The 23,846-nt window shown below is 41.2% G+C and overlaps 2 protein-coding genes across 2 annotated transcripts; one reads left to right on the top strand and one right to left on the bottom strand.

The window, feature by feature from the left end:
• Positions 1–8,841: 8,841 nt before the first annotated feature.
• Positions 8,842–10,456, top strand: LOC103998577 (E3 ubiquitin-protein ligase BOI-like). The gene is made up of 4 exons (XM_018818039.2): positions 8,842–9,035; positions 9,211–9,278; positions 9,366–9,691; positions 9,799–10,456. Exons 1-4 carry the CDS (start codon positions 8,989–8,991, stop codon positions 10,312–10,314), a joined length of 957 nt encoding a protein of 318 aa, XP_018673584.2. The 5' UTR covers positions 8,842–8,988; the 3' UTR covers positions 10,315–10,456.
• A 713-nt stretch (positions 10,457–11,169) lies between these two features.
• On the bottom strand, positions 11,170–12,518 carry LOC103998544 (uncharacterized). The gene has a single exon (XM_009420037.3). It carries the CDS (start codon positions 12,382–12,384, stop codon positions 11,398–11,400), a length of 987 nt encoding a protein of 328 aa, XP_009418312.2. The 5' UTR covers positions 12,385–12,518; the 3' UTR covers positions 11,170–11,397.
• Between the last annotated feature and the right edge of the window lie 11,328 nt (positions 12,519–23,846).

The raw sequence follows: 23,846 nt of genomic DNA, 5'->3' as shown, positions 1-23,846 counted from the left end.
AATGAATCTATCTTCTTCATCTACTTATATGTTGTTGTAAAACAATCTAACAAATCTTGGATAGATCTAAGTTTGCAAACCATTGGATTGTCTCTAAGTCTCTTAGTTCAGTTAAATCTATGTATTTTCCCTTATTGACACTCCTAAGTTCAAAAGAGGAAAATTTTTCAGCATGGTACTTTGAATCGAAAAGGGTGGGATCAAAGTCTTCTATTAATCTCCTCTTTCCTTTGTCCCTTGAGGATCTTCTAGATCCCATAACTACTGCTGTTTAGAATAATAGTGATGAGCAAGAGTAAATAAATCAAGAAACAAAGTTTAAGGGTTTCTTAGAGAGTACCTTAGTGAGATCTTCAAGAGAGGGAAGGATTGTTGATGCTTTGCTTTCGAAATGAGGGGTATTTGGGATGCTAAGATGGGGGAAATGGGGATGGAGGAGGCTTGGGAGAGTAGAGGAGGGAAGGAAGTGAGTTGGGGTCGGTTTCACCGTCGACCCTAGCTTGGGTTAAAAAGGGGCAGAGTTACGGGCGGTTGCACCTCTGGCTGGAGCGGTGCAATCGCTTGCAACACGTGACAACTGGAGGTGCTACCTCCAGCTGGGGCGGTGCCACCGCCTGCAGGCGGTGAGCACTTGTTCTGATCAGTGTGATCTGATCTGAGAGTTTTTCTTTCTTGAGGAGAATTTTTATTCTAAGACAAGGACTTTTGCACGATCAAGATAGATTTTTAACGTGTATACTCTCAATGTCGTACGCATATTTGTGATAGTTTCTTAAAGTTGGTAAGTCTTGCAGGTTCATGACGGACTTAGTCACTTCATGATACAGAGTTAGATTTGAAGGTTATGAACGGATGAAATTGATGGGTTCGAAAATTCAGACGATATGTGAGTTTGGGAATCATATGTTTAATTCTGAAAAGTCAAATAAGGTTGTATCTTAGTTGCATTTGTGATTTTATAATCTCCGTCTGTAATTTAGGCTAGAGAGCATTGCGAGTTCCTTTTTGGGTTATGAATATCGAGAATCAAGGAGCAGAATATTATTTCTTGCTCCAGCCTAAAATTTTTATGTTTTTAATGTTTTTACAGGAAGGGATAATTTCTAGGTACCCATTTGCTTTTGGGTACCTCAAAGATAGATCTACATTGTTTATCATGTTGCATAGAGTTTATCATGGTTCCTTTAGGAACCCAAATCAGTTTGTTTGGACTTATTTTCTTGAATGGACAATAATGCGTCTTGTGTCCAAATTTGCAACAAAAGTTGCATTTGGTTTGGTGTTGAATATGTAAGATGGGTCCTTTTATGAAGGTGGTTGGATTTTGGTGAGAACTTCTCACAAATCCAATTCCACTCCTTTTTGGAACGTGACCCTTGTTTGCAAGGATCATGTTTAATGACTTGCTACCAACCTCGAATTTCTTCAAAGTGTCTTTAAGTAGCAAGTTTTCTTTTTGGAGATTTTCTAGATCATGGCATTTGATGCATGGATCTAAACTATCATGATATTCAATTTTTAACTTATCGAAATCACAAGTAAGACTATGATGCTCCTTTTTTAGCAATTTATATTTTCTATTGATAATCTTGCATTCATCAAATAAGTCATGGAAGGCATTTAATAATTCATTGAAAGATAAATCTGCATCTAATAAATTTGTTACCTCCTCTCCGATGGCCATTAAGGCGTAATGAGCAACTTGCTCGGTGTTGGACTCCTCTTCTTCGGATGCGCTCGAATCATCCCATGTTACTTTGAGCGCCTTCTTCTTTGTTGTTCTATTTTTGGCTTGGGGACAATCACTCTTGTAATGTCCCGGCTTTTTGCACTCATATCAAATAACTTGGTCCTTCTTGGGTTCAAGTTTATTTTTAGTGTCATTCTTAAACTTGTTTCTTTTAATGAATTATTTAAATTTTCTTGTTAAAAGTGCCAAGTCATCGTCACAGTCCTTATCACTTGAGTTTTTTTTAAAGTAGTCTTCCAAAATTCTAAGTGTCATATCCTTCCTGTTCTTTGGAAGGATGTCTTCTTGCTCTTCATGAGCTTTGCAAGTCATCTCGTAGTTCCTTTTAAGTTGTTTAGATCTTTCACCTCTTGAATAGCAGTTACTTTAGGATCCCAACTCTTAGGAAGGGATCTTAGAATCTTATTTACGAGCTCAAAATCCGAAAAACTTTTTCCGAGTCCTTTTAGACCGTTGACGACATCCGTGAAACGGGTAAACATGTTGCCAATAGTCTCACTCGGTTTCATCCGGAAAAGTTCGAAAGAGTGTAACAGAAGATTGATTTTTGACTCTTTCACTCTACTTGTGCCTTCATGAGTCACTTCGAGTGTGTGCCAAATATCAAATGCGGTTTCACAAATCGAAACATGATTAAACTCGTTTTTATCAAGTGCACAAAATAAGACATTCATAGCCTTTGCATTAAGAGCGAAAGTCTTCTTCTCCAAATCATTCCAATCGATCATTGGAAGAGAAGACTTTAAAAAACCATTCTCGATAAGATTCCAAAGTTCAAAGTCCATAGAGATAAGAAAGATCCTCATTCGGGTCTTCCAATAGGTGTAGTCCGTCCCATTAAACATGGGTGGACGTGTAATAGAATGACCCTCTTGGTTTCCGGCGTAAGCCATCTCTCTTGGGTTTTAATCCGTTTGAGAGTTAACTGAGTTCTGATACCAATTGTTAGGATTGAGAGCACTAAGAGGGGGGGAGTGAATTAGTGCAGTGGAAAACTTTCTGCGATTAAAACCGAAAGCTGCGTTCGCACGATAAAAACAATTTCTGTGTGAAAGTCAATACTAAGCAAGATTAAAGTCAATCTATGCAGGCAGTTTGCAGCTATGATGAAAACCAAAATATAGATGCAAACTAAAATCCGACGTTCGTTCGAAGAAACTGATTTACATCTAAATGTTGATTCGTAAATCACTTGATTAGACAAGACACAGTTTAAGTAAGAGTATAAAGGCAGTGTGCAGTTATGGTAAAGCTCAAAACGTAAACACAATCTGCAATATGATGATCGTATGAAAAAGCAGATTTACGTCTAAATGCAGATTTATAAATTTCTGAACTTAGAAACTTATTCGTAAGATCGTAGAAGGCAGTAAATAGTTATGATTGAAATTAAAACGTAAACGTAAACTGAAATATGATGATCGTACGAAAAAAGTCGATTTACGTCTAAATGCAGATTCAGAAAGTTCTAAACTTAGAAACTCGTTCGTAAAATCGTAGAAGGCAGTAAGCTATTGAGAAGTTTGCAGTGAAAGTAAAATGCTCAAAGGAAATGCAAACCAAGATTTAGAGTGGTTCGGTCAATCTTGACCTACTCCACTTTTGGCTTCCTCCACCAACGAGGTCACCGACGTCAACTAGAGGCCTTCCTTCAATAGGCGAAGGCCAACCACCCTTTTAAAGATTTACTCCTTTTGACGGGCTTAGGAGACAACCCTTATAGAAGTTTTCTCTCCTCTCTTTACAACTCAAACTTTGAATAATAGAAGGAGGAGAACTTTTGGTCTTTACAACAAATTTGAGCTCTAAGAATCACATAAAGATATCAAGATTTTGAGTGTAAGTTTGCTACCTTTCAGTGCTGAATGGGTGGGGTATTTATAGGCCCCAACCCAGTTCAAATTTGGAGCTCAAATCTGTCAATTCCCAGAATTCCGGGATCAGGCGGTTGCACCTCCTGACTGGGGCGGTTGCACCGCTTGGAGAGCTCGAAGACTGAGCCTCTGGGCGGTGCCACCTCTGTCAGGGGTGGTTGCACCTCTCTGCCAGAGCTCGAAGACCGAGCTTAGGCGGTTGCACCTCCTGACTGGGGCGGTTGCACCGCTTGGCAAAGCTCGAAACTTGAGCTCAGGCGGTGCCACCTATTGTCAGGAGAGGTTGCACCGCCCAGTCTCGCTCGGAGACTGAGCTTAGGCGGTTGCACCTCCTGGCTGGGGCGGTTACACCGCCCAGTCTCCCTGGGAGACTTAGCCCAGGCGGTGCTACCTCTTGGCTTGGGTGGTTGCACCTCCCACAGCAACCAGGGTCCGAATGGGTTGATCCATTCGGCCTAATTTGGGTTTTTCATGGGCCCAATTGCCCCAAGATTAAGCTAATGGGATCACCTCCCATTTCTAACTTAATCGTTGTGCTAACTACGATTATTTCCTAAGACAAATTCTGCAGCTTGCTCCCGTGCGTCAATCGCTTCTTCCGGCGAGTTTCCGACGAACTTCCGTCGATCATCCGACGAACCCTCGGTGATGCTCCTGCGGACTTCCGGCAAACTCCTGGACTTGCGACGATCCACTTGGCAAGTTCCGATGAGCTTCTTTGGCAAGCTTCTGGACTTCTCAGATTTGTTCCCGCAGAACCTCCGACGACTGTCCGAACTTTTGTCGAGCTCTCGAACTCCCAACGTGATCTTTGTCATGACTCCGGCGCAACTCCTGCTGCATGTCTTACTTTCATCGTAGTTAATCCTGCACACTTATCTCAACACATAGATTAGACAACAAATGACAATTGACTTCATCATCAAAATCTGAGATTCAACACGTGCTAGCAGAAGGACTTCGTGCCATGAGTTCTGACATCAGGCTAGGAGGATCGGATATTACGCCAAGAAGATTTAATATTGTGAGAGGTCAATATGCTAATGGATTAGGCAATACGCCAAAGGAGGGAACAATACATTGAAGGTTCGGACGAAGCGTTAGATGAACTAATGACATGCCGAACAATATAAGATTCGTACTTGTAATAAGTTATGTCTTGATCGAAGTAGTTTATGTTGTAATTGATTTGGTCTCGGGTGTAACCATGCTAACTCAATTATGAGCCCATTAGGCTTGAGTCGAGGCTGATTTAGGCCCATTTAGTGATCTAAAGTTGGGTCTGGCGGTAGCACCACCAGAATAGGTAATGAAATCGCTTATGAGCTAGAACGTATAAAGTGCATATTTTTCGGAAGACTCAACGGTAGTACCACTAGTGTTAGGCATTGGTACAACCCAAATTGGTGATGGTACCACCCAAACAAAATCTCCTAAACCGTTAAGTGGTGGTACTACCAATTGGCAGTATTAAAAAATCTGGGGTAACATCACATGCTTAGCGGAGGAATAGAAAACAAAAATCCTAGAATTTCTTATATAAAAGAAGGTTTCATCGTCGTGCAAAGATTGACGCCCAAAAAATCACAAAATTAAAAAATCACGCATACAAGAGAAATTATGTTATCTAAGAGATCGTATATCCTTAAATTCCTATATATCTTGTAGGGAAATCTGGGAGCGACATCACATGCGCAACAAAAGAACAGAAAATAAAACCCCCAAAATTTCGAAAAATATATTCATCGTTGTACGAAGATTAGTGCGCAAAAACCTGCGAAACTTAAATCCACGTGTGAGATAGTTGTGTTTTACCTAGAGAGACGTATATCCCTGCAGATCTGTATGAGATGATGAAGGAGGTCAAGCACCCTCCTCTATAGCGGTGATCCATACAGTAGGGCTATAATGACGCTCCTAAAATCACTACATATATCTCTACACCTATTATTTGAGGAGAAGAAGAGAGAGGAGAATAGGAGGTGCAACCAAGAAGCCTCTAGCCTATAGTTCTTTGGTTTCCTCCTATTTATAGAGATCCTCTTTCTACTTAACCATAATGGATCCTACCATTTTGGGTATTAGATCTTCATCCAATTACCAATGCCTCTTATATTAGTGGATATCTATTTAATAATATCTCATTGGCTCTTATTAGATCTCATTCATAGGATCCAATAATTCATGGACTTATTGGATATCTAATAAGATAAGGGCTTTGACGGATATTGCATGTCGTAACATCTACTCGTCGGAACACCTACCATATATGTGTGACTCTCTAGGCTCAATATCGAGCTAGTTGTGAGTCATACCTGTCTGAACTTCTTTTGACTTAGTGAATTATTATCTTCATAATAATTTACTCGACTCATCGTTTGCGGACATACTAGGCCACTAGGTCGTAGCCGTCAGACAATACAAGAGAATCCAATTATTTAGACCTATCTATCCTTAATTATCATGTACCTATAGTCTCTCATTCATCTAATATATCAGAGACCGTATACTGGGCACGGTGTTGTCAAACTCATATGGTTTTTACTTGAGTCTCGCTTTAATCAGATTCTCCTAGAGAACTCTTTCTCTTTCAATCTAAATGACCTAGCTAGGGATTTGTCTAAGAAAGAACAAATGAGATATTCCTCTTTTGATACCGAGAGCAAATGATCCTCTATCGATACACAATAGCCCTCGTAAAGTTGATCCTCTATCCTCTATCGATACATAATAGATCTGAAACTTTTAAACCTATAAGTCTGATATCAAAAAGTATAGTACTCATACAAGACATTATTGGTATCTCAAGTCTAAGGACCAAGTACATTACTAGAACAATAGAATCACTATTAAGCATCCCAAGTCAAGCATTCCATAACCTCTTATATCGATGATATATATATCAATCAAATAATACTTGTTAACTAATTATCCACTATGCTACTCAACTCGTGAAGTGGGGAGGCATATGTTATAGTAAAAATGATGTGGTTGATCCATCACTAACATATGCTAACATTATTGCTCTGACACCTCATCTCCACGTGGCCAAGCCACCTAGCTGACATGTGGGTACCATTGAAGCTGTATTCTGTCATTACTTTGACCTTATATAATCATATCTGGTAAATGCCAGTTGGAAAATGAGTACGGACGATCTTCGTGCACCCATTGTCGCACAAACAGCACGATGAACAAGTGTAACAATGTAGGCGTAATGGTCTAGCATGGTGGTTCTAAATGGCATAACAAACATATATAATAGCTCGACACTAATGAAAGGTGGTTATGGCCTGTTCTTATGCTTATGTTACTATACTAGCTGTGTAACAGTCCTTCTAAGCATCCACTATAAAAGGGATCATATATATATATATATATATATATATATATATATATATATATATATATATATATATATATATATACTCTCAAAAGACAGAGCAATCTAAATCTAACTTATCCAACTAGATTATTGATTTAAACATCAAAGAGATATTATCGGGAGTGCCTCGATGCAGTTTTACAAAATTCAAATGTGCAACTTGATGAGCTCTACCTTGAGATAGGCCGGAAGAAAGATGGTTTGATCCAAATCAGTTTCCAGTTTGGATAATCAAAATGTACCCTAACATAGTATTAATGCGATTAAACAAGCATGTAAATAATTCAATGATTCAACGTGGATATGGTATTTTCAAACTTGTACATGCAATTAATATCAAATTAAGATCACTATTTTAAAGGAAAACACTGCATTCAGCCTTGATTAAGATCTTGCAAAAGAGAATGTGTATCTTAACATGAAGTGAACGAAAGTAAATTCCTAAACAAAATGCAAATCTAGATGAAATGTGATAATGTTCAATGTAACATACAAAATTGTATGATTTGATTCTCGTCCCCGCGTGATCCCTATCACCCCTTTTAATATTGGAGACTCCAAATCCTACTTCGATTTGGTGATATTTGCCTATTTGTAAATGGCTTGATTTGCTAAATTTGCTTATGAGAATATATATATATATATATATATATATATATATATATATATATATATGTATATATATATGTATATATATATATGTATATATATATGTATATATATATATGTATATATATATATATGTATATATATATATGTATATATATATATATATGTATATATATATGTATATATATGTATATATATATATATATTTATTTATATTTATATTTATATACCTAGTATTTCTAACAAAAAATTTTGAGCAAAACATTGGACTCAAGTCCACATTAAAGTTTTGCAGATCATAGAGCAAATCTTTTAAGATAATTGGAATGAAGCCCAATACACTGCCATCAATAGTTCACGGTTAACATGTGCAAATGTATTGTAATATAGGCATATTCTCTTGGAAATACATGTAATCTATAGCTAAAATTTAGCATATGAGATCATATAATTTTTTTGACATATATATTTGCAAACAGCAGATCTGTTTCCTGACAAACTGCGTGGAGGAGCCTTTCTTGGAACGATTGTTCTTTTCTTGTTTGTCGAGTATGACCACAATGTTTGAAGAAAAATGGTTGCAATTACTCCATTACCATGAAAAATAATTCAACCAATAAAGGCTCCATTTGAATGTAAAAGTAGTAGTTGTCGTATCTAATCTACCACAGATGACAATTCATAAATAGTAAAGTGGTAGTTGCAAATAAAGGTAATTCATATGGGAAAATGCAGATGTCCAATAATCTAATTGTTTTTTATTTTGATCCAACTGGCATTATTATAAGCAAATTTAAGGTCCTTATTTTGACATTATTCAATAAAACTATCTGTCCAATGCGATTAGGCAGACAAGATTCAGTAATCAGCAAGTGTTTTTTGACAAATAAAAAGACCGCTGGCACCATCAAATAACCTTAATTTTGCAAACATTGATGCAATACTATCCACTTTAATCACAACGTGATGATGATTTTATATTTTAATTAATTTGGATAACATAGCAAGGATAATTTGGTAAAGGAGAAAAAAATGTATACTTGCCGTATGAATCCAGGTTTTGGAAAATTAGAAAAGGAAACCTGGGAAAAACAGTAAGAAGAAAAAGGATAGTAAGTAACCAATTTCCACGTATTTATAAGTGAAGCATACATCCATATCTTTTCCCCTACTAATTTATGCCTTATAGTAAACCATCAAGACTGTATCTTTAACCACGGTGTTGGAAAGTATTGATTTGGTTGACGAAACTGGCACTTGGACGCGTCAATTTATGCGCGTAAACCCCCACGAGTACGTGTTGTGAGTTCATGCGAAGAGACAGCAATTAGATTGCATCTCTCGTGTCTGTGTCGTTTAGTGTATCGGCAATGACAGTTCGAGCGAAGCGGCCATCCGTTGTTCGGAATCAGAACATGTGATCCATCTTTCTACTGTTTCTGCGCTAAAAATTTGATTTTTTTTCCCCCTTTTTGTCGTAATTTTTACAGGTTTCTTCTCGAAATGTTGGCCTTTCGATGAACGAAATTTCGTGTGTTTCGTGTCAAAGTTTTCATCTTTTGATGCGTTTGTGAACTGAGAATCGCATGCAGAGGGCAGCAACAGCGGAGCGTCGACCCTCCTCCGGTGCCGCCGCCAGTGTTGGTCAGGAATCAAACCGGTAAGTCCAACTCTGCTGCTTTGGATATACGTCTCTTGAAACCTCGGGTTCTGATCGGTGAGACGACGGTGGCGGCTGTGGCTGCAGCGAGCCAGACACCACGCAAGCGGATGAGGAAGGAGCCGGCAGCGGCAGCGACCACCGCAGCAGCAGCGCAGGTTAACGCTACTGCAACTAGCAACAACCCAGGATACGGCTACTCATCAGCGCCGATGATGATGAGCTGTCCTCTCCAGCTTCCGCCGAGGCCCCCTTCCCTCTCCACCGGCTTCAAACTCTTCGGAGAGCAAAACCAGCACCAGGTCTTCAACCACTTCAGCCCCCTTCCTCCATCGTCATCCCAAGACTTCGAAGAAATCGCAGCTATCGTTAAGAAATACGAAGGAGAGGTCCAAGGATTTCTCCGCGCTCAGGTTCTCTCTCTCTCTCTCTCTCTCTCTCTCTCTCTCTCCGTGTTATGTGTAACTTTCTGTTCGCAGAACAAGGAGCAGTGATGGGCTTAGTTGGATCTTTTGCGCAGGCAGATCAATTTCGTCGGACGCTGTTGGAGAAGTGGCGAAGGCACTGCCAGATTCTCCTGTGCGCGGCGGAGGTGGAGGCGACTCGAAGGATTCGGGAAAAGGAAGCGGAGGCAGAGCAGGCACTGCGACGGTGCGCGCAGCTCCGGGAGCAGCTCGCGCACGTGAAGGTGGAGTCCATAGCGTGGCAGGCCAAAGCCCTGGAGGCCCAACACAACGCCAACATCCTCCGCTCCCAGCTGGAGCGGGAGACGGCGACCCCGCCGGAGCGAACGGGCGAGAGCGCCGGAGATGGCGGCGGCCTCGCCATGGTCGACGACGCCCAGTCGTCTAACGTCCCGTCCTGCACGGGATCCCACGGTTCGTGCCGCTTGTGCCTGTGGCGGAGCACCACCGTGGCGGTGCTGCCCTGTGGTCACCTCTGCCTCTGCGCCGACTGCGCCGCCGCAGGCGTCGCCCCGGCGTGCCCGTCGTGCGGCCAACTCAGTAGCGGAATTTTTCACGTCGTCTTCTGCTAATCTCGCTGACGAATTAAGTTACTGAGGATATACTAATTTATTGACGCAAAAGTAGCTGAATATGAGCTCGATGACTTATATTATTTTAGTTGTACTTGTGAGATGTTTATGAAAGATAATTAATACATGAGGATTATCGAAATGCTTAATCCGCCAATCAACCTGGATCATGTTCTAATTATATCCCAGTCTTATATTGCTTTGCATTTATAAAAGAGTAATATGGGACAACATGAAATCGGATCCAACCGGGTTCGGTTTGCTCGAATTCCAAATACCCAGAAAACCGAACCGGAGTTAAGATTATATAATATGAATTATTATTATTATTTTTGATTTAAAGGTGACCGATATATTGTGGATAGATATGAATCTGGAATCATCACATAGTGCAGCCTCAATAATATTGCTGCCATCATAGGCCCCACTAAGAGCATTGGTGTGATATTTAGGCTTGTCAGCTCGCTTATAATTGTTCTTTATTTATCAAGTCACAAATTAACACCCCACCCTTGAGAGGTTCAAGTAACTTTATGTTATTTTAAGCTAATTTACATCACGTTCTGTTCTTGTTCGATTATAACAATTAAATTAGTTTAGGGCGTGATCTTTATTATAGAATTCGATCCAAAGATATTCAAAAATGTCCATACATCATTTAATTTTGATGGAGAGTTCCACTTGTCTATTGCTCTATCAATCATCACACTGCATTATTGAGGTGGGGTTGGATGACGCAATGATCCAAATGACAACCCGTCGGTGGTTGCCAATAAAGACTCAAGGATAACAAACTCCCACCATCACATATAATAATAATAATTATTATTAAAATACTAATATGACACGTTAAAATAAATTTTAATAACTTAAAATATAGATGAATAACTTTAATACAATCGTGAACGTAAATTTTTGTTAATGATGTTGACAATGCTTAACCATTAACATAAAACATCTTGATTATACAGATTTAATATCACCAACTATAATCCTCCCCAACATCTTGAGAAAATATGCAGGAAATTAAGACATGCATTTATAACGTAATCGGATAAGGTGAGTAGAGTACGTAAACCCTCTTCAGCTTATGCCTTGGCCTTCTACCCTCGCTTGGGTCATCCCTGCACACGCATCCACGAAATCCTCATCGATGAAGTCGGTCGAGAAGACTTGCAGCCGATCTGCGAACCCTTGCGCGAAGGTCTGCGCGATGAACAGCCGCGCGAACGGCCGGATTTCGTTGTCCACCATCTTGACCACCGGATTTTCGGGCTTGGGCGTCACGGTGTGCTCCACCCGGTAGAAGTACTTCCTCGCGGCCGACGGCGGCTGCTCGCCCAAGTGCTTCATGTTGCTGTCGAACTTGGTCTTCGGCAGGTCGGTGTCGATCCAGTTGTCCCTGAGGTAACCTGCGCTCCACAGCGGGCTCCCGGCGGCGGGCGCCGGAGAGTTCCTCGGCTTCCACACGCATATGATTCGCTTGGGCAGCACCTCGGCCACCGTCTTGCCGAACACAGCGTCGTCATGGTGTATCAGCAGGTCGCCGAGCTGATCCACGAGGTACTTGTCGAACTCCGGCGGGTCTTCGTGGCCGTACTCGGTGCGGATCTCGAGGATGACGATCTCAGACTCGGCCTCGGAGAGGAAGCGCTTGACGCCGTCGAGGACGACGTCAACGCTGTACGACCGGAGGATGCCGTGGCAGATGTGTCGTCCCTTCTCAACGCGCACGTCGAGGACGCGGGTGCCAAGGACGAGCTGGTCGTAGATGGAGCGGGTCTGGCACTCCGCGAAGGGGCGGGTGACCAGCGGGACGCCGATGTCATTGGTGGCGGAGTCGTGGGTGCCGGGCCAGACGATCTGGTTGATCCTGAGCCGGTCGGGGCCGAGCTCCGACATCCAGGTCTTGCGGTCGGCAGGGTGGAAGTCCGAGCCAGGGAAGTGATCGCCGGAGGAAGCGAGGAGGTTAGCGAGAGCCTCCTTCTCGGTGCTGATGTCCTTGCGGTGGTCAACAAAGTTGGAGATGTCCTTGCGGTGGTCGAGGACTTTGGAGATATTGAAGTGCATGGTGGAGACGGAGGACGGGGTCGGTGGAAAGAGGCAAGAACGACAATCTTACAGGGAATGCTCTCTCTCTCTCTATCTCTCTGTGTATATATTTACATGTATGAGTTTAGCAGGTGTGTATGGGGAGGAAGATGGAGGTTGAAACGTTGTTTTCTATGTGTTTGTTTGGTGATTTGTGGATGACTTTGTAATAAAATATTAATGCTGATATCATGTGGTCCGTATTGTTTGTGATTTAGTAGCTACTCTCTCTGCGGCCATATCTGCTAGTGTCTTTTATTGATTGATTGATGGAGAAGCCAACAAGCGTCGCCACGCATATTTAACTTCACAGATAACGCACGTAAAACATGAATTCGGAGATGATTCGATTATAATTATCACCTTATAGAGAGTTCAATAATAAGGAAAAAATCATATATCTGCTCCTTTTTAATCAAAACACTCTTACGATATTAATATATTTCATCTACCAGCAATTATTCACCATTAACAAGAAAATAAAATGACGACAAATATTAGAACAAAGCAGCATTAACACCAAAAAAATGTAAATTAGTAGGCTTGACACAGAATTATGAAAGAAGATGAAGAAAAGTAAGATAAATGAATCTAGCGGTGAACATCAGTCAAAAAGTTACAAGGATCAGAAACCGGTGTGCGTTAATCTCCACGTTTCACACCAATGTGAACTCCCTCAAGCGGAGCGACGGCGCGATGATTCAAAAACCATGACACATTCAAAGATCCAACGGCTTATATAAAATGGCCGATTGCCACCCAACTCTAAGTAGCTTTCTCGGAGCTCCCGGTCGCCGGTGGAGAGCTCCTCCGCCACTAAGGATCAACGAAGAGACTTGCAAGTAGGAATTGCACCCTGCATGCCTTGCAGACCACAGGGAAGACAGTAGAAACAAGAAATAGGTTTAGGTTGTCAAAAGAATTTATTGATTGAGGTAAAGAGTATTTATATAGATATTGAGGAAAAGATTTTTCTCAATCAATCATCAAATTATATAACGAAATTAGTTATTAACATCATCAAATAATAGATGATTGATTTCTTCAATTATGATCTTCTGTCTTGATCTTCTATCATGCTCCTATAAAATTGAGCTTCCATGTCAATCTTTAAAGTTCAATCTTGGACTGATATAATTAAAGTATTTTAGGGGCGAAAAGTTTTGTGAGAGAATCTGTTAGTTGATCAGCAATATGTACGTAAGAAACCCATAGTTAATATCTGATAATTTGATCTCTAACAAAATTAAAGTCGATAGCAATGTGTTTCATGCATGAGTGGAATACTAGATTGACACATGAGTATGTGACATTAACATTATCATAGTATATTATAAAGGTAGATTTGGAGTTGATGTCAAGTTCTTATAGTAGATTGGTGACCCAATTGAGTTCTATAGTGGTGGTAGCAATGGCTTGATATTCAACTTTAATAATGGACTTTGCCATTGTTTTATGTTTTTTAAAAATCCAACTGATTGGATTTGCTCAAAGAAAGACAATATAGGCTAACGTAGATATTCTATCATCAATGTTGCCTGCCAAATCAGCATCGATGAAAGCTTGGAGATGAAGTGATGAGTGTTTATAAAGAAGAAATACATGATTGAGAGCCTTTTAGATGTTAGGATCAAGAGCACTAAGGGAGATGGGGGGTGGGTGAATTAGTGCAGCAGAAAACTTTCATCAGTTAAAAAGACTTTCGTACGAAAACCATTTCGGAAAGAACTTTAACTTAAGAGCAAACAGAAGTATAGATGATGCAAAGCAATGGAGGCAGTTTGTGGTTAAGATAAAGAGCAGAATGTAAATGCAAATCGAGATTTAGAGTGGTTCGGTCAATCTTGACCTACATCCACTTTTGGCTTCCTCCTCCGACAAGGTCACTGACGTCCACTAAGGCCTTCCTTCAATAGGTGAAGGCCAACCACCTTTTACACATTTTCTCCTTTTGACGGGCTTAGGAGATAACCCTTACAGATTTTCACTCCTCTCTTGAATGATCAACACTTAGAAAGAAAGAGGGAGAAGAACTTCTAGCCTTTTACAATACTTTTAAGCTCTCAAATACTTAGAATAAAAATAAGCTTTTTGGTTACCCTTTCATGCAGAAAGGGTGGGGTTTATATAGGCCCTAATTCGTTTGAATTTGGAGCTCAAAAGTGTCATCTCCTAGATTTCTGGGATCCTGGCGGTACCACCACCATAATTGGGTGGTACTATCACTTGGCATCTGACACTAGGCGGTACTATCGCTCAATCTGGGCGGTACCACCGCTTGGCAGAGCTCGGAGACCGAGCTCTGGCGGTACCACTGCTTAACTAGGGCAGTACCACCGTCCAGAATTCCTAGGAGACCAAGTCTCCTAGGCGGTGCCACCGCTTGATAGGAATTCTGGGTCCGAATGGATTGATCCATTCGGCCCAATTTGGATCTACCACGGGCCCAGTTGGCACCAGATTAAGTTAATGAGATTACCTCTCAATCCTAACTTAATCTACATGCTAACTACGATAATTAAGACATCAATACTGTAGATTATGTTTCGGTGCATCAATCGCTTCTTCTGGCGAGCTTCCAGCGAACTTCTAACGAACATTCGACGAACTCTCGACGATGCTCCGGCGGACTCCTGGCAAACTCCTGGACTTGCGACGATCCTCTTGGCGAGTTCCGATGAGCTTCTTTAGCAAGCTCCTAGACTTCTCGGATTATTCCTACAGAACCTCCAATGACTGTCCGGACTTCCGACGAACTCTCGAACCCCCAACGTGATCTTTGTCTTAATTCTAGCTCAACACCTACTGCATGTTGTTAGGATCGAGAGCACTAAGAAGGGGGGGGGGGGGGGGGGGGGGGGGGATGAATTAGTGCAGCGGAAATCTTTCAGCGATTTAAAAACGAAAGCTGCGTTCGTCCGATAAAAACGATTTCGATGTAAAAGCCGATTCTAAGATTACTTAAGATTAAGCACAGTTTACGTCTAAACTGAGTTTGCGTCTAAATACAGTTTGCATCTAAACGCAGTTTTGCGTCTAAACACAGTTTTACGTCTAAACACAGTTTTGCGTCTAAACTCAGTTTACATCTAAACACAGTTTTACGTCTAAACGCAGTTTGCGTCTAAAAGTAGTTTACGTCTAAAACACAGTTTTATGTCTAAACACAGTTTGTGCAGTTTGCGTCTAAACACAGTTTTGCGTCTAAACTCAGTTTACGTCTAAACGCAGTTTTACGTCTAAACGCAGTTTGCGTCTAAACGCAGTTTTACGTCTAAACGTAGTTTTACGTTTAAAAGAAGTTTACGTCTAAAACACAGTTTTATGTTTAAACACAGTTTGCGCAGTTTACGTTTAAACGTAGTTTTATGTCTAAACGCAGTTTGCGTCTAAACGCAGTTTTACGTCTAAACGTAGTTTGCGTCTAAAACAGTTTCAAAGGGATCTAAACTTAGAAGCTAGTTCATAAAAGCGCAGAAGACAGTTTTGCAGAATCAAAACACAAACGTAAGCTGATCGTACGAAAAACACAGATTTATGTCTGAATGCAGATTCGAAAAGATCAGCACTTAGAACTTATTCATAAAGGCACAGAGAGCAGTAGTTATGTAGGAGGTTTGCAGTAATGATAAGGTACTCGAAATAAAAGCAAACCAGAGATTTAGAGTGGTTCGGTCAGTCTTGACCTACTCCACTTTTGGCTTCCTCCTCCGACGAGGTCACCGACGTCAACTAGCTGCCTTCCTTCAATGGGCGAAGGCCAACTGCCCTTTTACAGTTTCACTCCTTTTGATGGGCTCAGGAGACAACCCTTACAGAACCTTTCTCTCCTCACTTTTACAATTCAGAAGCTTAAAGAACAGAAGGAGGAGACTTAAAGGCTTTACAACAATTTTGAGCTCTTAGAATCATAAAAAGAATCAAGATTTCGGTGTGGGTCTTGTGATTTCTGTGCTGAATGGGTGGGGTACTTATAGGCCCCAACCCAGTTCAAATTTGGAGCTCAAAACGATCAAATCCCGGAATTCCGGGATCAGGCGGTTGCACCTCCTGACTGGAGAGGTTGCATCGCCTGGCAGAGCTCGGAGACTGAGCCCAGGCGGTTGCACCTCTCTGTCAGGGGCGGTTGCACCGCCTGAGTCTGGCTCGGAGACTAAGCCCCAGGCGGTGCCACCTCTTGACTGAGGCGGTTGCACCTCTCTGCCAGAGCTCGAAGACCGAGCTCAGGCGGTGCTACCTCTCTGTCAGGGAGGTTGCACCGCCCAGTCTAGCTCGAAGACTGAGCTCAGGCGGTTGCACCTCCTGGCTGGGGCGGTTGCACCGCCCAGTCTCGCTGGGAGACTTAGCCCAGGCGGTGCCACCTCCTGGCCTAGGCGGTTGCACCTCCTGGTGCAATCAGGGTCCGAATGGTTAGCTCCATTCGGCCTAATTTCAATCTTTTCAGGGGCCCAATTGCCCCAAGATTAAGCTAATGGGATCACCTCCCATTTTTCAACTTAATCAACATGCTAACTATGATTAAATCTAAGACAATTTCTGCAGCTTTGCTCCGATGCGTCAATCGCTTCTTCCGGCGAGTTTCCGGCGAACTTTCGTCGATCATCCGATGAACCCTCGGTGATTCTTCTGCGGACTTCCGGCAAACTCCTGGACTTTGCGACGATCCACTTGGCGAGTTCCGACGAGCTTCGCTTGGCAAGCTTCTGGATTTCTCGGATCTGTTCTTGCAGAACCTCCGACGACTGTCCGAACTTCCGTTGAACTCTCGAACTCCCAACGTGATCATGATCTTGACTCCGGCGCAACTCCTGCTGCTTGTCTAACTTTCATCGTAGTTAATCCTGCACACTTATCTCAACACATAGATTAGACAACAAATGACAATTGACTTCATCATCAAAATCTGAGATTCAACAATCTCCCCCTTTTTGATGATGACAATCAATTGATAATGGAGTTATCCTTAACTCCCCCTATCTATATGTCATAGTTGAGATAAGTCAACCTTGAATTCAAGACCTAAGAATTCAAGTGACGTATTGATAAGTTAGATCAGTTAAACTTATCAATACTCCCATCATGATACCCATCATGATGTATCTCTTCAAGAATGATGTCAAGGCTTGACATACATCATCAAGTTTGTATGATTGTGTTTGTAACTATTCATCATGTAATTGAATATTATCATATAAAGCTGCGAAGGACTATTACATGATGCACACATTTGAGATTTTCTAGCAAGTTTGCATTTACTTCACAAGATAGGATATCAACTCAAGACATAATGCAAACTATAGCACATGTTCATATATCTCTTGGTGATGCAAGGATGGCATAACCATAACATTGTTTATAGCATCACTCAAGTATTTGCAACTATGACATAGACATGATCATGGCAGTGTTTATCAATTCATATGTTTCTCCCCCTTTGTCATCAACAAAAAGCATGGTAATCGTGATACCAGGAAAACAATATTAGCAAGCTTATAGAAGAATTTTACATAGATTGCTTTGAAAACTTCTTCCCCTTTTTGTTATAATCCATTTTACCCGCAAAGATATTACAGGATGAAATACATACACAGGAATCACTTTATCAGATTTATTTCAGAAACTTATGAAAGTGTACGAATAAATCTGTTTTATAGCATTCGAACAAATAAGATGCATTTGGACAAGATTTTGTTACAGATTTTCACATATAAACATGGCAATCAAGTGATCTGATCTATTTCATCAACATTCCTAATTCTCTTTTAATGAAATCAAATTGCAAGTTTTTCAAAACTTTTAGTTTCAAAGCACAATATTCTTAATTCGGACATATCACATATCGAAAGAAACGATACGATTAAAGTTCGAGATAACCTTTACGACAAGGCACAAGACAAATGTTTACCACGATAGATGTTTACAACCAGCATATCATAAGTGAGTAACATAAGAAGTTTACAGCAACAACAAATGTTCATACAAGTTTATTCATGGGGTGGAAAATTAAAGTGCCTAAGCAAGGAGTCAAATTGACTATGAATCTGCTGTAGCTCTGATAGAATTTGATCTTGTCGTTGTTCAATCCGTTCTTGTCTCTGTTCGAATCGGTCCATTCGAATCCCAATTTCTTCGACGGATGTATGAGTTTGCTCAACTGGATGTGTTTCCTCAAAGGGACAGATCGGAGGAGATTGGGTACTCCTAAATACTGGTGTTTCCGGTTCTGGTTCAGGTTGAGGAGGATCAGTTCTTCTAGGCATTCTAACCCAGTTACCATTTCTATAGTGACATCTTAGTCGGTGAAGTAGATTTTTGTTTATTATGCTGAATCTATCTACTTTCATTACTTCTTCTTCTGGTGGTATTTGAATGTCGTAAGCTCTCATTATTCTAGTAATTATACCACCATATGGGAGCATCATGTCTTTCTTAGATAATTCTAACATGCTTTGTTGGATAAGATAGCCAAGACAGATGTCATGTCCCTTCATGATTAAGTACATAGTTCCTAATTCTAATTGACTCACTTCATCATGATGGTATTGTTTAGGAAGAATTATACTAGTCATGATATGATGAAGTAATTTAGTGTTCATAGGTAGTAGATGTTCACAACTTTTAGGAACAAATGTTATGTCGGGATTGGCAAAGATTGTTCCTAAGGCTTCAACATAGGATGTTCCAATAGTTTCATCAGCCCATGATCCTCTAAAGTAAAGTCCTATGCTTTTCATGGGAATGCCTATCATATCACAAATGAATCTATCAGTGATTGAGATGTATTGTCCTAAAAGATAGGTGGACATCCTTTCTTCCTCATCTATTTGTATGTTATTGTAAAACAATCGAACTAGCCTAGGATAGATGGGTTCGTTAATCTGCAAGATTGGAAGTAGATCTAGGTTTGCAAACCATTGGATAGTTTCTAAGTCTCTAAGTTCATGTATATCTACGTATTTTCCCTTATTGATGCTTCTAAGTTCGAAAGAGGGAAATTTTTCAGCATGGTTTTTTGAATCAAAGAGGGTGAAATCAAACTCTTCTACTAATCTCCTCTTTCCCTTGTCCCTTGAGGATCTTCTAGATCCCATAACATAGTGGAATCTTCAAAAGAGGGAAGGCTTCTTGATGTTTTGCTCCGAAATGGGAGGTATTTGGGAAGCTAAACGGGGTGAAATGGGGATGGAGGAGGCTTGGAGGAGTAGAGAAGGGAAGGGAAGTGAGTTGGGGTCGGTTTCACCGCCGGCCCTAGCATGGGTTAAAAAGGCAGAGTTGCGGGGGTTGCACCTCTGGCTGGAGCGGTGCAACCGCTAGCAACCCGTGATGGCTGGAGGTGCCACCGCTAGCTAGAGAGGTGCCACCGCCTGCAGGCAGTGAGCACTTTGTTGTGATTTGATCAGAGATGTTTTGTCTTGAGGAAAGTTTTCATTCAGAGCAATTAACGTTTCTTACGTGATTACGTATGAGTTTTTATTTTAAGGAAAAAAAAACTTGTACGATCAAGATAGATCTTATAACGTGCATACTCCCAATGTCATACACATGTTTGTGATAGTTCGTTCAAGTTGGTAATCCTTTCAAGTTTATGACATACTTAGTTTCTTCATGATACAAGGTTTGATTTGAAGATGATGAATGGATAATATTGACAGATTCGATGATCAAGGGGATATGTGAATCATATATTTCTAATTCTGAAAAGTCACATTAGGTTGCATCCAAATCGCATTTGTGATTTCATAATTTCCACTCGTAATTTAAGCGTTGCGAGTTGCTTTTGACTTTTGGGTTATGATTGTCGAGAATCAAGGAGCAGAATATTAATTCTTGCTCCAGCCTAAAATTTTAATGTTTTTATAGGAAGGGATGATTTTTAGGTACCCATTTGCTTTTGGGTTCCTCACAAATAGATCTACATTTTCTATCATGTTGCATAGAATTTGTCATGGTTCCTTTAGGAACCCAAATCAATTTGTTTGGACTAATTTTCCTGAATGGACAATAATGCGTCCTGTGTCCAAACTTGCAACAAAAGTTGCATTTGCTTTGATGTCTAATATGTAAGACGGGGCCTTTTACGAAGGTAGTTGGATTTTGGTGAGGACTCCTCACAAATCCAATCCCACTTCTTTTGGGAACATGACCCTTGTTTGTAAGGATCATGTTTAATGACTTACTACCAACCTCGAATTTCTTCAAGGTGTCCTTAAGTAGCAAGTTTTCTTTTTGAAAAGTTTCTAGATCCTGGCATTTTATGCATGAGTTTAAACTATCACTATGTTCAGCATTTAACTTATCAAACTTGTAAATAAGACTATCATACTCCTTTTTTAGCAATTTGTATTTACCACTAATAGTCTTACACTCATCAAACAATTCATGGAAAGCATTTAATAATTCATCGAATGATAAATCTGCATCTAATGAATTTGTTACCTCGTCTTCGATGACCATTAGGGCGTAATGAGCAACTTGCTCGGTGTTGGTCTCCTCTTCTTCGGACGCGCTCGAGTCGTCCCATGTTGCTTGAAGCGCCTTCTTCTTTGATGTTCTTCTTTTGACTTGGGGACAATCACTCTTGTAGTGTCCCGGCTTTTTGCATTCATAGCAGATCACTTGGTCCTTCTTGGGTTCAAGTTTATTTTTCGCATCATTCTTAAACTTGTTTCTTTTAAAGAACTTTTTAAACTTTCTTGTTAAAAGTGCTAAGTCATCATCACAGTCCTCATCACTTGAGTTTTCTCTCAAGTGGCATTCAGAAGTTTTGAGTGCCATATCCTTCCTGTTCTTTGGAAGGATGTCTTCTTGCTCTTCATGAGCTTTACAAGTCATTTCGTAGGTCATTAATGACCCGATTAGTTCTTCAAGAGGGAAGTTGCGTAGATCTTTTGCCTCTTGAATAGCAGTGACTTTAGGATCCCAACTCTTAGGAAGGGATCTTAGTATCTTATTTACGAGTTCAAAATCCGAAAAACTTTTTCCAAGTCCTTTTAGACCGTTGACGACATCCGTGAAACGGGTAAACATGTCGCCAATGGTTTCACTCGGTTTCATTCGGAAAAGTTCAAAAGAATGCAACAACAGATTGATTTTTGACTCTTTCACTCTACTTGTGCCCTCGTGGGTCACTTCAAGTGTGTGCCAAATATTAAATGCAGTTTCGCAAGTTGAAACACGATTAAACTCGTTTTTATCAAGTGCACAAAATAAGGCATTCATAGCCTTTGCATTAAGAGCGAAAGCCTTCTTTTCCAATTCATTCCAATCGATCATTGGAAGAGAAGACTTTGAAAATCCGTTTTCAACAAGGTTCCATAGTTCAAAATCCATAGAAATAAGAAAGATCCTCATTCGGGTCTTCCAGTAGGTATAGTCCGTCCCACTGAACATGGGTGGACGTGTAATAGAATGCCCCTCTTGGTTTCCGACGTATGCCATCTCTCTTGGGTTTTAATCCGTTAGAGAGTTAACCTCGCTCTAATACCAATTGTTAGGATCGAGAGCACTAAGAGGGGGGGGGGGGGGGGGGTGAATTAGTGCAGCGGAAATCTTTCAGCGATTTAAAAACGAAAGCTGCGTTCGTCCGATAAAAACGATTTCGATGTAAAAGCCGATTCTAAGATTACTTAAGATTAAGCGCAGTTTGCGTCTAAGCATAGTTTACGTCTAAACTGAGTTTGCGTCTAAATACAGTTTGCGTCTAAACGCAGTTTTGCGTCTAAACACAATTTTACGTCTAAACGCAGTTTTGCGTCTAAACTCAGTTTACGTCTAAACACAGTTTTACATCTAAACGCAGTTTGCGTCTAAAAGTAGTTTACGTCTAAAACACAGTTTTATGTCTAAACACAGTTTGCGCAGTTTGCATCTAAACACAGTTTTGCGTCTAAACTCAGTTTACGTCTAAACGTAGTTTTACGTCTAAACGCAGTTTTACGTCTAAACGCAGTTTGCGTCTAAACGCAGTTTTATGTCTAAACGTAGTTTTACGTTTAAAAGAAGTTTAAGTCTAAAACACAGTTTTATGTTTAAACACAGTTTGCGCAGTTTACGTTTAAACGTAGTTTTACGTCTAAACGCAGTTTGCGTCTAAACGTAGTTTTACGTCTAAACGTAGTTTGCGTCTAAAACAGTTTCAAAGGGATCTAAACTTAGAAGCTAGTTCATAAAAGCGCAGAAGACAGTTTTGCAGAATCAAAACACAAACGTAAGCTGATCGTACGAAAAACACAGATTTACGTCTAAATGCAGATTCGAAAAGATCAGCACTTAGAACTTATTCGTAAAGGCGCAGAGAGCAGTAGTTATGTAGGAGGTTTGCAGTAATGATAAGGTACTCGAAATAAAAGCAAACTAGAGATTTAGAGTGGTTCGGTCAGTCTTGACCTACTCCACTTTTGGCTTCCTCCTCCGACGAGGTCACCGACGTCAACTAGCTGCCTTCCTTCAATGGGCGAAGGCCAACTGCCCTTTTACAGTTTCACTCCTTTTGATGGGCTCAGGAGACAACCCTTACAGAACCTTTCTCTCCTCACTTTTACAATTCAGAAGCTTAAAGAACAGAAGGAGGAGACTTAAAGGCTTTACAACAATTTTGAGCTCTTAGAATCACAGAAAGAATCAAGATTTCGGTATGGGTCTTGTGATTTCTGTGCTGAATGGGTGGGGTACTTATAGGCCCCAACCCAGTTCAAATTTGGAGCTCAAAACGATCAAATCCCGGAATTCCGGGATCAGGCGGTTGCACCTCCTGACTGGAGAGGTTGCACCGCCTGGCAGAGCTCGGAGACTGAGCCCAGGCGGTTGCACCTCTCTATCAGGGGCGGTTGCACCGCCTGAGTCTGGCTCGGAGACTGAGCCCCAGGCGGTGCCACCTCTTGACTTAGGCGGTTGCACCTCTCTGCCAGAGCTCGAAGACCGAGCTCAGGCGGTGCTACCTCTCTGTCAGGGAGGTTGCACCGCCCAGTCTAGCTCGAAGACTGAGCTCAGGCGGTTGCACCTCCTGGCTGGGGTGGTTGCACCGCCCAGTCTCGCTGGGAGACTTAGCCCAAGCGGTGCCACCTCCTGGCCTAGGCGGTTGCACCTCCTAGTGCAATCAGGGTCCGAATGGTTAGCTCCATTCGGCCCAATTTCAATCTTTTCAGGGGCCCAATTGCCCCAAGATTAAGCTAATGGGATCATCTCCCATTTTCCAACTTAATCAACGTGCTAACTACGATTAAATCTAAGACAATTTCTGCAGCTTTGCTCCGATGCGTCAATCGCTTCTTCCGGCGAACTTCCGTCGATCATCCGATGAACCCTCGGTGATTCTTCTGCGGACTTCCGGCAAACTCCTGGACTTTGCGACGATCCACTTGGCGAGTTTCGACGAGCTTCGCTTGGCAAGCTTTTGGATTTCTCGGATATGTTCTCGCAGAACCTCCGACGACCGTCCGAAC

Source organism: Musa acuminata, chromosome BXJ1-9 (genome assembly GCF_036884655.1).
Source record: "Musa acuminata AAA Group cultivar baxijiao chromosome BXJ1-9, Cavendish_Baxijiao_AAA, whole genome shotgun sequence".
NCBI lineage: Eukaryota > Viridiplantae > Streptophyta > Magnoliopsida > Zingiberales > Musaceae > Musa > Musa acuminata.
The sequence above is the reverse complement of the archived record's forward strand: the minus strand, read 5'-3'. Positions and strand labels throughout refer to the sequence as shown.